The 12933-nt window shown below is 30.1% G+C and overlaps 9 protein-coding genes across 9 annotated transcripts; 4 read left to right on the top strand and 5 right to left on the bottom strand.

The window, feature by feature from the left end:
- Positions 1–35: 35 nt before the first annotated feature.
- On the bottom strand, positions 36–390 carry PPL_06906 (uncharacterized protein; the record flags this gene model as incomplete). Its single annotated transcript, XM_020577756.1, has 2 exons — positions 36–274; positions 372–390. The coding sequence occupies 2 exons, from the start codon at positions 388–390 to the stop codon at positions 36–38; spliced, it is 258 nt and encodes an 85-aa protein (XP_020432204.1).
- A 127-nt stretch (positions 391–517) lies between these two features.
- Positions 518–1790, top strand: PPL_06905 (glycerate kinase family protein; the record flags this gene model as incomplete). The annotated part of the gene is made up of 3 exons (XM_020577755.1): positions 518–722; positions 783–1501; positions 1560–1790. 3 exons carry the CDS (start codon positions 518–520, stop codon positions 1788–1790), a joined length of 1155 nt encoding a protein of 384 aa, XP_020432203.1.
- Positions 1791–2262: 472 nt separating this feature from the next.
- Positions 2263–3432, bottom strand: PPL_06904 (uncharacterized protein; the record flags this gene model as incomplete). The annotated part of the gene is made up of 3 exons (XM_020577754.1): positions 2263–2422; positions 2455–3067; positions 3129–3432. 3 exons carry the CDS (start codon positions 3430–3432, stop codon positions 2263–2265), a joined length of 1077 nt encoding a protein of 358 aa, XP_020432202.1.
- Positions 3433–3578: 146 nt separating this feature from the next.
- On the bottom strand, positions 3579–4430 carry PPL_06903 (MPP6 family protein; the record flags this gene model as incomplete). The annotated part of the gene is made up of 3 exons (XM_020577753.1): positions 3579–3961; positions 4062–4260; positions 4377–4430. The coding sequence occupies 3 exons, from the start codon at positions 4428–4430 to the stop codon at positions 3579–3581; spliced, it is 636 nt and encodes a 211-aa protein (XP_020432201.1).
- A 116-nt stretch (positions 4431–4546) lies between these two features.
- On the bottom strand, positions 4547–6190 carry PPL_06902 (uncharacterized protein; the record flags this gene model as incomplete). Its single annotated transcript, XM_020577752.1, has 2 exons — positions 4547–5769; positions 5833–6190. 2 exons carry the CDS (start codon positions 6188–6190, stop codon positions 4547–4549), a joined length of 1581 nt encoding a protein of 526 aa, XP_020432200.1.
- Positions 6191–6449: 259 nt separating this feature from the next.
- Positions 6450–8108, bottom strand: PPL_06901 (uncharacterized protein; the record flags this gene model as incomplete). The annotated part of the gene is made up of 2 exons (XM_020577751.1): positions 6450–7642; positions 7724–8108. The coding sequence occupies 2 exons, from the start codon at positions 8106–8108 to the stop codon at positions 6450–6452; spliced, it is 1578 nt and encodes a 525-aa protein (XP_020432199.1).
- A 284-nt stretch (positions 8109–8392) lies between these two features.
- On the top strand, positions 8393–8903 carry PPL_06900 (uncharacterized protein; the record flags this gene model as incomplete). Its single annotated transcript, XM_020577750.1, has 2 exons — positions 8393–8550; positions 8636–8903. The coding sequence occupies 2 exons, from the start codon at positions 8393–8395 to the stop codon at positions 8901–8903; spliced, it is 426 nt and encodes a 141-aa protein (XP_020432198.1).
- A 490-nt stretch (positions 8904–9393) lies between these two features.
- On the top strand, positions 9394–10965 carry PPL_06899 (uncharacterized protein; the record flags this gene model as incomplete). The annotated part of the gene is made up of 1 exon (XM_020577749.1): positions 9394–10965. The coding sequence occupies one exon, from the start codon at positions 9394–9396 to the stop codon at positions 10963–10965; it is 1572 nt and encodes a 523-aa protein (XP_020432197.1).
- Positions 10966–11683: 718 nt separating this feature from the next.
- Positions 11684–12142, top strand: PPL_06898 (uncharacterized protein; the record flags this gene model as incomplete). The annotated part of the gene is made up of 2 exons (XM_020577748.1): positions 11684–11773; positions 11828–12142. 2 exons carry the CDS (start codon positions 11684–11686, stop codon positions 12140–12142), a joined length of 405 nt encoding a protein of 134 aa, XP_020432196.1.
- Between the last annotated feature and the right edge of the window lie 791 nt (positions 12143–12933).

The raw sequence follows: 12933 nt of genomic DNA, 5'->3' as shown, positions 1-12933 counted from the left end.
AATATATTAATAAAAACAATCAAACTAAAGATTATTTATCCTTGTAAATGTCGATCGCTAAGTGAAATCCTGATGGCTCTAGCTTTATATATTCTATTATTTAAAGTATTAGCAGCAATGAGTGCTTGGTCGTGGTTATTATATTCGCAAAAACCGTAACCTTTACTTCTGCCTGTCATCTTGTCAAAAACTGTTCTAAACCAAACAACGTTGCCTGCTTCTGAAAGAATCTCAACGATTTCCTCTTCCAATGTATCAAATGGGAGATTACCAACTTGAATAAATTTGTTGTTTTAATGTGTTAACATGTCAGATGATTTAAGTTTGAACCAATCAGTATGTACTTCTATTAATAAAAACTAAATACATACTAAATATAGTCGAAGTCATATTATTATTTTTACAGGGTTATAAAGATAAGATAAAAAAAGAATCAATAAAAGAATAATAAAAGATTTTTTACAAATTTTTAAAAACATTCTTAATAAAATCTATTTTTTGTTTTACTTAATAGAGAATGAAAATCTTAATAGCAGTTGATAAATTTAAAGACTGTATAAGTTCAAAAGATATAGGTAATGCTATATCTAATTCAATAGATAAATCTTTAAATAAAGATTTGATTACCACTTCTGTCTTGGGTATTAGTGATGGTGGTGAAGGATTTTTAGAATCTTTGATTTCACCTTTGAATTTAACTGTACAACATTTAAATGTAACAGGTAACTCTTCAAACAAATCTAAAATTTATAGAACTTAATTATTTATATTATTTCAATTAGGTCCATTGTGTAATGAAATAACATCGAAATATGCTTATAATGCCGAGAAGAAGATTGCTGTTGTCGAGATGGCACTCGCTTCAGGGCTGGAGTTGGTGGAACGATCACTTCGAAATCCATTGAATACAACTACAAGAGGTACTGGTGAGTTGATTGCACATGCCATTCATGTCAATGGCTGTAAACATATCGTGATTGGTGCTGGTGGTTCTGCTACGAATGACGGTGGTCTTGGTGCATTGGTTGCACTTGGCATTCAAGTTACATTGAACGATGATAGCCAGCCTAGATATATTGTAGGCAGACATCTCGCCAATGTAAAATCCATTGTTTTACCACAACAAGTCAGAGAGAAACTGAAAGATGTTCATTTTGAATTCTGTACAGATGTCACTACACCTTTTGTAGGTGAGAGAGGTGCTACTCATACATTTGCCAAACAAAAGGGTGCCAGTGTACAGGATAGAGAAACATTGGAGCAAGGTATGATAAACGTTGCTAATCTTTTGACTGTTGACATTCGCCATCGTGAAGGAACAGGAGCAGCCGGTGGGTTAGCAGGTGGATTCGTTTCACTACTTGGTGCAACCATAAGTAAAGGAATGGATTACGTTTGTAAACTGATTCAATTGGATCAGCATATTAAGGATAGCGATATAATCATCACTGGAGAAGGTTGTTTTGATTCAACTTCTTTGGCGGGAAAAGCCGTAACAAAAGTTTGTATTCAGATATATATTTAAATCAAATTATTAACAATTTTTTTTATAATTTTAGATATTAGATTTAGGTGATCAATATAATAAATCTATTATCATTATTTGTGGTTGTTTAGGAGATCAAGAGGAAGTAAAAAAAGAAGTCGATACCAAATGGAAATGTATAAAGAGTATATGTGATTTACAATCGAGATATGGCAATGAAGCATCTATGAATAAAACAAGAGAATGTATAGATAGATTAATAGATTCAGAGATACTTCCGATGATCCTATTAAATAAAAAATAAAATTGTTAATATTATATTATTCTGTTGACATGTTGTTTATTGTTTATTGTTCAGTTATATATTGTAGATATATTGAAGAAGATTAGAATCATCAACAATGGAAGAATTTATATTTTGACCATTGGTGTTAAATAGCAAAAAAGTATGATCAGACAATCGTCTTGCTTGAAATATGGTATATCGGTGCTGAATTGTGATCGATGTGATTGTTTTTGGAATGTTTTGTAAATGATCATTGGCATGAATAAAAGGAACGCTGATAGAAATCGATTTAATAGATGTTGGCCATTGATCTGGTGTAACTAACACTCTAAAGTCTCGGAAATCTATATTTTCAACAGAGTTGGGTATAGATCCAGAGGTTAGCGTTAAATTGCCATAGAATCTGATTGATTTGAGTGATGTTGGTAAGTCACAAAAAGTCATTGTTCTACTATCCAAAAATTGGAGATGTTTCGGTAGCTTCATTGAACTATCTAGTTTCGTATTGAAATTGAATGGAAGGTAAAGTCTTGTCAAACTCGATGGAAGCACACCATAAAAAGGAAATGGCGAATCGTCTGATGATATATAATTTAATTTTGAGAGATCTAATGTTTCCAAGTGTTCCAATGACGAAAATATATTTTCTTCTAAAAAAATATTACACTCCAGCGTTAAACACTTGATGTTTGGTGGAATCATCTCTCTTTTAATTTGCAAATGAACATATACATTGTTGATTTTCAAATGTGTTAGATTCTCGGGAAACATACCAAATTCTAAGGTTGATCTACGAGGGATCTTTAGATTGAGGGTGCGAAGCGATTGAAAAAGGTTGATATTCTCAAGACAATTGGTTGATATTCTCAATTGCTTTAAAGTTGATGGAAAAAGAACCATATCCTTCTCCTCGTAAGTACTTAGACGATGTGAAAACTTTACTAGATTTGGAGGGAGTTGTCCTTTCTTAAAGGTACCTCCTGTTATCTTTAGAACTTTTAGAGATCGAGGTAAAAGTGAAAAATCAATCTTTGATTCCAACTCGATAATGATTTCCAACTTTTTCAAATCCAATGGCAATATTGATAAATTAATTGAGAAAGGAAAATAGAGACTCTCTATATTAGACGGTAAACAAATGTCATTTCTGAATTCATCTTGTCGATCGGGAAAGAATCTAATTGATTTTACATTCGATTTACTAAGTTTGTCGACAGAGAATTCATTTAAATCAAACCAAGCTAAACATTCTAGCTTGACGAATGATTTAGGAATATCAAAATCTTTGAAACTTTCTATTAATGAATTAATATAAGAACTATTAAGATTGCTATAAAAATAAACTTCATTACTTACCATTATTTTGATGTGTATCATCAATTATATCTTGTGTGATAAATAATGTATCTTTATATATCTTCTGATCGATAGATTTTATAAATATATTTCTGTATGAATTCATTGTAAATGCATTGAGTTTACACTCTTGTTCTAATTCATTCGTTTTACAGTTGAATGATAGATATTTATGACGATTGTCAAACCATCTCTTACAAACTAAACTAAAACAAATGATATCTAAATCATCATCAAACTCTCTTATAATTCTATTTAATACAATATGAGAAAGATTAACAAATAAATTATCTTTGTTGTGCATTGTTATTAATAATACTTTAGTCTTTAATTAACTGTTCAGATATTAATTTTTTTTTTTTTTAGGAAGTGATCGACAAATTAAAAAATCATGAGAGGTGATAGATATCTGTTTTGAGAAAAAATACTTATAAATATTTTTATTTAAATCTATCTTTTTTGTTTCTTTTTACGATTATCATTATTCGTGGAAGTAGAAGTAGTCGATGGTATTGATTTTATTGGTTGATTGTTACTATTGTTATCATCGACAAGCAGATCATCTATAATTCTCTTTTTAATTTCTTCTTTTTTCATTTTTACTTGTTCTTTTAATTCATCTATATTACCGTGTTCATTTACCTTTATACTATTATTTAAATTGTTATTATTGCTATTCCTACTACTGTTAATCTTATTTGATTTATTATTACTATTATTATTATTATTATTATTATTATTATTTGATTTTTTTTGTTGTTGTTGTTGCTGTTGCTGTTGTTGTTGTTGTAATATTTGTTCTCTTTGTTCTTGTTGTTTCTTTGATTCTACAGCTTTATCATTATTCAATTTCTAATTTAGATTTGATAGAGTAGAGTATAATAATTAAAAATATATTATATGAAGTGATAATGATTGTAATTAACTACATACATCTATATTGTAGCGAGTTAAAGTTTCCGAATGACATACGACCTACACCTCTAAAACCAATAACTTCACTTTCACTTGCAGTATTCAAAGTTACACCATCGAAAGATCCCTTTGCAACCCAATGTGATTCTTGAATAGACTGTTCCAATTCTTTTTGTAGTTTATCTCTTAAAACTGCTTCTTGTTTTCTTTGCATAAACTAATAGTAGTACGATAATAATAATAATGCAATGTTTAGTAAATCAAATAAATCAAAAAAAAAAGATATAATATAAAAATATATATAAATATATATATATATATATTGATAGTTACCTTTAATCTTGTTAAGTTCTCAGAGAGAACTGGTTGTGATTCTTCCTCTGACATTTCTGTAATATGTTACTAATCTATCAGATATATCGTTATACGATTGAAAATAATAATTTAATTAATAAATTTAAAAAAAAAAAAACGAGTGTTCATAAAATTATTTACTTTTTTATTTAAATTGCAACATTTTTTATATAATTAGATAAACTATTAATATTTAGAATTGCAGAGTTGATATTATATAAATTATTAGCATATAATAATATGAATTGTTGATCTAATCTTCTTGTATTAAATGTACAGTGTTTGTATGTAGGAGAAAGAAATTTGATGATAATGTTATTGATGCTTGATGGAATGTTCATCAAGTTATCATTGGCATCTATGAATTCAATATCGACAGTTATTGATTGAATTGAAGATGGCCAAGCATCTTGTCCTACTAGCAATCGATAATTACTGAAATCGATGATCTCCACTGATTTAGGTATTGTTTGTCCTGTTATTCTGGTTGTGTGATTTAATTTGACCGATCTTATCGATGTGTTGTTTAATCGTAGATCACCATCACTCCTGAATCCACCATAATCGATAAACTTCAAGTTTGGTAACTGATTACAATTGGCTATGAGAGAATCGAAATTAAATTTGGTGTCATAAGGAAGTGAGATATTGATTAAACTTGTTGGAAGTACTCCAAAGTCATGGCTACTTCTTGTATCAAGCATCGATAGATCCAATGTTTCTAAATATAGAAGTGCTGTGAATATATGAGTGCTTTGAGAATCTGATAATATCTTCAAGGTACGTTTCAAACATAGATGCTTGATGTTGGGTGGTATTATGTCTCTGCTGATCATCGATGGCTCAGAACTGAAATTGTTGAATGTCAAATCAGTGACACTCTCTGGAATATCACCGACATTTATTACACTCTTATGTAATAGTGCCACTGAAAGTGTGTGTAAAGATGTTAGATGTTTGATGTATGGCAGTTGGTGGTTTGATATCGAGACAATCTTTAGAGTTGGTGGCAGCTGTCGGTTGTTTGGTGTGAGCGGTTGTTTACTCTTTGCGTAATATAGGAACTCTTCGAGATTGGGCGGGAGTGATTCGTAATCGAACATTATAGATTCAAAACCATTGATCTTTAGTACTTTTAGTGTTCTAGGGAGGAGTGAGATATCGAGTTTTGATCGCTCGTAATCTACACCCAAACTCATTTCTAAATATTCCAATTCCTGTGGCAAAAACGATAGGTTAATACAGCCAGAGGTCTTTATTTCTTTTATACTCGGTGGAAATCTAATGTTGTCTTGAAATTGACAACTATGCAAAGTACAAAATGTAGATGCATTGCTACTTTTTAAGATCTGAATATGATCATTTCGGATATCTAAATAAAAGTCAAACAAATTAATAAATAAGTAAAGAGAGGAGAATTATAAAGATTACATACCAAGAGCTTTAATAAAGTCAACAGTATATGGTTTAAAATGGTGAAGAAAAGAAGAGTAATCAGATGTATAAGTAATAATTACTAAATGTTTTTGATTTGTATTGTTATTCAAAGATCGCTGAAATAACTCTTTGTATGAATTCAATTTAAACGTTCTATTAATCTCTAAAGCACTTGATTTCAAAAAGTATCCTGAATTGAACCAAAGATATTTATCTCGATGATCAAACCATCTTTTACAAACTAAACTGAAACAGACTCTATCTAAGACTTGATCTAAATAACTAATTATTTTATTTAATAATATAAATGATAGATTTGCAAATCGGTGTAAATCGTTGTTATCTGTGTATGTCATTGTTTTTATTTGTATCGAATGAATAAAAAAAAGAAATTAATAAGAAAGATCAAACCTATTGATAATGGAATGATTTTTTAATAAAAATTAATAGTTTGTCTTTTTATTTTATAATCTGTCGGATAAATAGTAATCATATTAATTTTAATTGTTGTATATAAGAAACCTTTAATTATCAGTTCATTCTTTTTTTAGTAGAATGTAGTTGATTTGATTGTAAACAAAATCGAAATGAAATCAAATAAACTTCACTTTTTATTTAAATTGCAACATTTTTTATATAATTAGATAAACTATTAATATTTAGAATCGCAGAGTTGATATTCAATAGATTATTACCAAATAATAGTATGAATTGTTGATCTAATTTTCTTGCATTAAATTTATAGTGTTTGTTTGTGTTATGGAAATCCGATCTGATGATGATTTCACTGATGTTTGATGGAATGTTCATCAAGTTATCATTGGCATCGATAAACTCAATATTGACGGTTATTGATTGAATTGAAGATGGCCAAACCTCTGGTTCTACTTTCAATTGATAATTACTGAAATCGATAATCTCCACTGATTTAGGTATTGTTTGTACTGTAATTTTGGTTGTATGATGTAGTTTGATTGATCTTATCGATGTGTTGTTTAATCGTTGATCACCATCATTACTGAATCCACCAAAATCGATAAACTTCAAGTTTGGTAACTGATTACAACTGGCTATGAGAGAATCGAATTGAAAATTGACTTCCAAAGGCAGTGAGATATTGATTAAACTTGTTGGAAGTACTCCAAATACATTACTACCTTCTACATTATGCCCCGATAGATCCAATGTTTCTAAATGTTGAAGTGTTGCGAATGACTGCAAATCAAATGAAAAATTACGAATGAAACGTAAATTTTTGATTCCTGAAGGTATCATATCTCTGATGATCGGTGTTTCTATTGTACCTATATTGCTCAATGACAAATAAGTGACACTCTCTGGGATATCCCCAGTCTTTATGGAACTATTAATGATAACCACTGAAAGTGTATGTATCGATATTAGATGTCTGATGTATGGCAGTTGGTGGTTTGATATCGATACAATCTTTAGAGTTGATGGAAGACGTGTGGCTCTTGGTGTGAGCGGTTGTCTTCTCATTGCGCAATATAGGAACTCTTCAAGATTGGGCGGAAGTGATTCGTAATCGATCGTTAGTGATCCAAGACCATTTATCTTTAGTACTTTTAGTGTTCTAGGTAGTTTTGTGACATCGAGTTCGATAGGTATATACATTTCTAAACATTCCAATTCCTGCGGAAACATCGATTCGTTAATACGGTTAGTTATTTTGATTTCTTTTATATTCGGTGGAAATCTAATGTTGTCTTGAAATTGACAATTATGTGAAGTACAAAATGAATATGCATTGATATTTCTTAACATATCAATATGTTCATTTCTGATATCTAAATAAAAGTCGAACAAATTGATTAATAAAGTGATCATTAAAATAAATAGAGTTGAGAAGATTAGTGTAGATTACATACAAAAAGTATTAATAGTGTCGACTGTATAAAGGAATGGTTCAGAATAGTCAAGAAAAGAAAAGTAATCACTGTATTCTTTGATACCTGTAGTCTCTGCAACTAGTACTAAATGCTTTTGATTTGTATTGTTACCCAATGATCTTTGGAATAACTCTTTGTATGAATTCAATTTAAACGTTCTATTATTAATTTCCAAAGAATTTGATTTCAAAAAGTATTTTGAATTGAACCAAAGATATTTATCTCGATGATCAAACAATCTTTTACAAACTAAACTGAAAGAGACTCGATCTATGATTTCATCTAAAAAACTATGTATTTTATTTAATAGTAGAAATGATAGATTTACAAATCGATGTAAATCGTTGTTATCTGTATTAGGCATTGTTGCTATTTTTTTCAAAGTATCTTTGATTCCAAAAAAACATCGTAGTTTTCAAAAAAAAAAACCAGATTTCTTACGAAATGAAGAAATGAAAAAATAAGCAAAATTGATTTTATCCCTCATTTTTTCGTAAGGATCCCTCAACCTAATGAGGCAATTAAATGAATGAATATAAATAGACTCTTGCAAGGAAGATTATTATTCATCTAACAATTCAATATCAATTATAAAAAAATATTCAACAATATTTAGATTCTTACTTATAAATAAACAAATAAAATAAAATGTTCAAAATCTCAGCAATTCTTTTAGTTTTGGCTTTCATTGCCTGTGCTTCTGCCAGTTCCATTGAATTATGTGCTCCATGTTCAAATGGTTTAGTCCAACCTTGTGGTTCATCAGGTACTGTTAAATGTGTAACCGTCCCATTGGGTAAATGTTAGTAAGTATCTAAAATTAAAAATTAATTTGTTTGGAAATAAATAATTAAATAAAAAATTAATATCAATATTTAAATTAATTTATAGCACTTTCAATGATGTTTGCGCTGGTATCCCAATTGTAAGAGCCTATTACATTGACTCAATTGATGGTGGTGTTGTCTCTGGAACAGTCTATGCTTCAATGGATGCCTGTTCAAATGAACTCGCTGGTATTTCACTCTCTGAAAACTGTGGTGATTGCAATGAAGGTACCACTCTCACTTGTCACGCTGGTAGCACTGCTTCCAATAGCATGAAAGCTTTCGCCATGGGAGCTGCCTCTGTAGTCTTGGCTGCTCCATTCTTGCTCTAAATTTTTTGAATTAACAATAGTAAGAACAATTAAATAAAAAAAAGATAAATTTAACAATCTAAAAAAAAAGTTAATAAATATTATTTGTCTAAACTTCTTAAATATATTACACATTTTTTATATTTTTAATCTAATTTACAAATTCAAATATGTTAACTGATCCTTATAAAATGTACTGATATTTATTTATATATTTAATTTTTAAAAATAATCCTTTAGATAGAACTTTACAGAAAACGGCAATGCTCTAGAAAGATCTCAATCTTGAACATAGGTGCTGTTAAACAAGATCGATAGAAACAACAAATAAAAAAAATTAGTAAATCATGGACCCGATTTTTTAATTTATTTTGATTTTTATTTTTTTTTTAAAAAAAATCAAATACGTAAAATAAAAATGAGCCAATTTTTTTAAACTACAAATTTCATCCCTCACTTGAATAAATAATAACATTTGGTTGTGACCAATCATTTCTTTATTTTATAAAAGATGGATTACAAATTAAAACTAATTTATATTGTATTATTATTATTTATATTATTAGTTTTTACTGGTATAAGTGATGCAGGAAAAACAAATACGAGAAAAAGGAAGGTTGTAGAACCATATCCCACCCCGAAAAGAGATCATAAACATAGTCCAACCAGAGGAGACCACAGTCCAAGAGATTCGGATCAAGAGATTGAAGGAGCGTTTGAATGGCCACTGTCTATTCAATTGGGATTTCAGTCACCTGACAAGTCTATTACAATTCCTGTTGCACATGCCGAATTCGCAGCAAAAGTTTCATGTGATGTAGCATGCACCATAGGAATAAACAACGGAAATTTGGATGCCAATGGAAAATGGCATGGAAGAGTAAGCATCGATATGGCTCATCGTAAACATAAAGAAACTGCCAAAAACAAACGATCACCTAAAAAAGGTGCAGCCAGAGACAAAGAAAGTGAGCGACATTGGGCGTTAGTTGACATTGTTTTGGAGGTATACACAGTTGGACCGTATATATATTTGACAAGTACGGATTTGGATGTTATAAAGCCAGAGAAAGGCAAAAATTACGAGTTGGTGGAGGATGGTGAGGTTGATACCTTAGTCAAAAAGTACACAATAGTATTGAAAGAAAACAAAGTAAACAGAAAAACATCAGAGTTATCCATTATATATACGTTTAGTGGCGAAGCAGATGTATCACCTATAATCAATGGTCTTGGTGAAGAAATAAACCCAGACAATGGCTATATGTTGGCATATTCCGTGCTGACAAAGCTGGCCATGAGCACTATTAACGATCTTGGTGTCGCGAATATCAAACAGATTTTGGTTCAGTTGAATGACAAGTTTAAAGCAGCAATGGATGCCAAAGAAGGAGTCATGGAGATTGGAAATGGTTATCAATGGATACCAAGTGTGTTATCTCATGAATATGGTCATTATGTTCAGCATATCGTTTACGAGAATGCAAAGAAAGAATTTTTATCTCCAACAGCAAGTCATGGAAATTGCGATGACGAACCCCAACCACTCACGTTGGCTTGGTCAGAAGGATATGCTTCGGCGTTCGGTGTCATCATGAGCACATTGTTAAAGTTCAGCAAACCTGGAGATGCCGATGAGATTCTATGGAACACTGGCGAAAATAATGGTCAATTCAATGTTGAAAATTATGGATGTCATCGCAAGGAGTTGGCAAATGATGAAGGTAGAATTGCAGCGATGATTAACGATTTGGTTGATGAGGAGAATGATTCCATTGATAGCAAAAAAGTTGCAGTTGAAATTGACAATTTTATAAAGACCTATAGTGATACGAAAGGCAAAGAGGAGTTGGCAAAACAAGTTGATAAAACTTGGTTTGGAACACAAGAACAAAGCGATTATAATGCTGGATCCAATAGAATCACACCAACTGAAGCTCTGGTTACATTCCTCTCAATGGAGAGTCAAGCTCCTACTTTGGCAGGATACATCAACACATTACTACAAACATTAAGTGGCACACGGAAAGAACGTGCAATTGAAATTATCAAATATAACTATGGAGCTGTTTTTATTCCATGATTAATCTTAGTAAATATTTAGCAAATTTACAAATAAAAAGATTTTGTTTATTAGTAATCAACCTAGTATATTTTTAGGTTTTAATGGTTTTGAAATGCATATTTTGTGTAGGAATCTTTAGATGTGAGGCGTATCATTTTGCTTGTCAGCGTTAGATTGTTTCTCGAGTGATAAATGAACTCTTCAAGATTGGGTGGGAGTGATTCGATATCATCTCTAAACTGTAATATCTTTAGAAACTTGATATATATATATTGATTCGTTTTGAATGGATTTAATGATTTAATAATATATCTTTGTATGATTTGAATATAAAGTTTTTATAGATATCGAAACCTCTTAAAATCAAAGCATTCCGTTGTAGATATTTATCACGATTATATAACAATATTTTACAAACAAGACTAAGAATGATTCTATCTAGAACTATAATGTAGTTGTTTTCTAAATCGTTTATTATTTTATTAATCATATAAATGGTAGATTAATCAATTGTTGTTTAACATTTGTACTGTCGCTATCAACGTTTGACATTACTATATTTATATATAATAAAAGATATCTATTAGTATTGTAAAAGAAGTGGTTTGAAGTTCGTTATAATTAAAAATAAAATATATAACTCTTTTTTTTTTACATTTGTATTTTTTTAATTAAAAATAAAATATAACTCTTTTTTTTTTTTTTTTGTTTATTATAATTAGATAGAAAATTGGTAATGACAGATTTTGAAAACCAAAGAATATTGTGCTTAGAGAGTGTAAGGTTAGTTTTAGACAATTCCAATATAACACCCAAAGAGTATATGGTTAGTTACAAAAATATATATGATTACGTAGCGGGAACAATTAATAATAATAAGCCAGACCTACCCGAAACTCTCTACGAAGAGATTAAATCGACCATTGAAAACTATCTGTTCATGGCCAGATCAGAGCAATTCAACACTAGTGTATCATATACAAACGAAGAACTTTTCGATTCATTCAAATCACTTTGGTCAAACTTTAAGAAATCGGTTAGACTCCTATCAAATATTTTGGAACCACTTTCAAGAGTCGACCCCTACGTGAAACAAAACATCATCAGTTTAGGTTTTACTCACTTTAAGAGTATTATCATTGAATCTACGTCGATAGCGTCGATTGTATTGATCGATCAAAACAAAGAAATGTAAATTATTATTATATCATAGCAATACTCTCTGTATCTCTACAATACTAATGAACATTGTATACTTGACAGTTACTCATCTATACTCAATGAAATCAAGGCGGTCAGTTAACAAAATATGAATATAAATTTTAATGTTAATTAATAATTACCGTTAGACTCATCCATCTCCAATATTAGACTAACTCTCGATGGTAGTTGTGCACTATATATATTATTGTCGTCAGCACAACTTTTATTTTCGAATAAAACAAACTTTAACTCCAAGAGGTGGGGGGAAACATTTCGATGTTGATATCCGATTTGAAAAAGGTGATAACTTTAGAACTTTGAGAGATCGAGGTAAAAGCGATACATCTAAATAAAACTTGCCTGCGAAGTTATCGATAATATCTAAATCCAAACGCTTTAAACCTAAAGGTAATATCGATTCTTTGATAAAGTAATGTGACATTATTTCTTTGACACTCGAAGGTAATCTATCTATTTCATCTGGTAGTTGATAATCACACAATAACCTAACTGATTTATGATATTTAACAGTGTCTGAAATAAGAAAGAATGTTAGATAACTATGTAATCATTAGATCATGCTTTAGATAGAATAGAAATACTTACCAAGATGTTGGTGATTATAAACAATTAGGTAAATGATCTATAGATGACTGAAAGATATTTAAGTATGATTTCAATGTAAAAAATGTAATATCTTAAAGTAGTTTATCTCTTGCTGATTTATCCAGGTAATCATAATTGAATGATAGGTAGCTATTCCGATGATCAAACCATCTCTTG

The sequence above is a fragment of the Heterostelium album genome (genome assembly GCF_000004825.1).
Source record: "Heterostelium album PN500 unplaced genomic scaffold PPL_scaffold6, whole genome shotgun sequence".
In the NCBI taxonomy this organism is placed as follows: Eukaryota; Evosea; class Eumycetozoa; order Acytosteliales; family Acytosteliaceae; genus Heterostelium; species Heterostelium album.
Note: the sequence above shows the minus strand (reverse complement) of the source record. Positions and strands in the feature narration are given on the sequence as shown.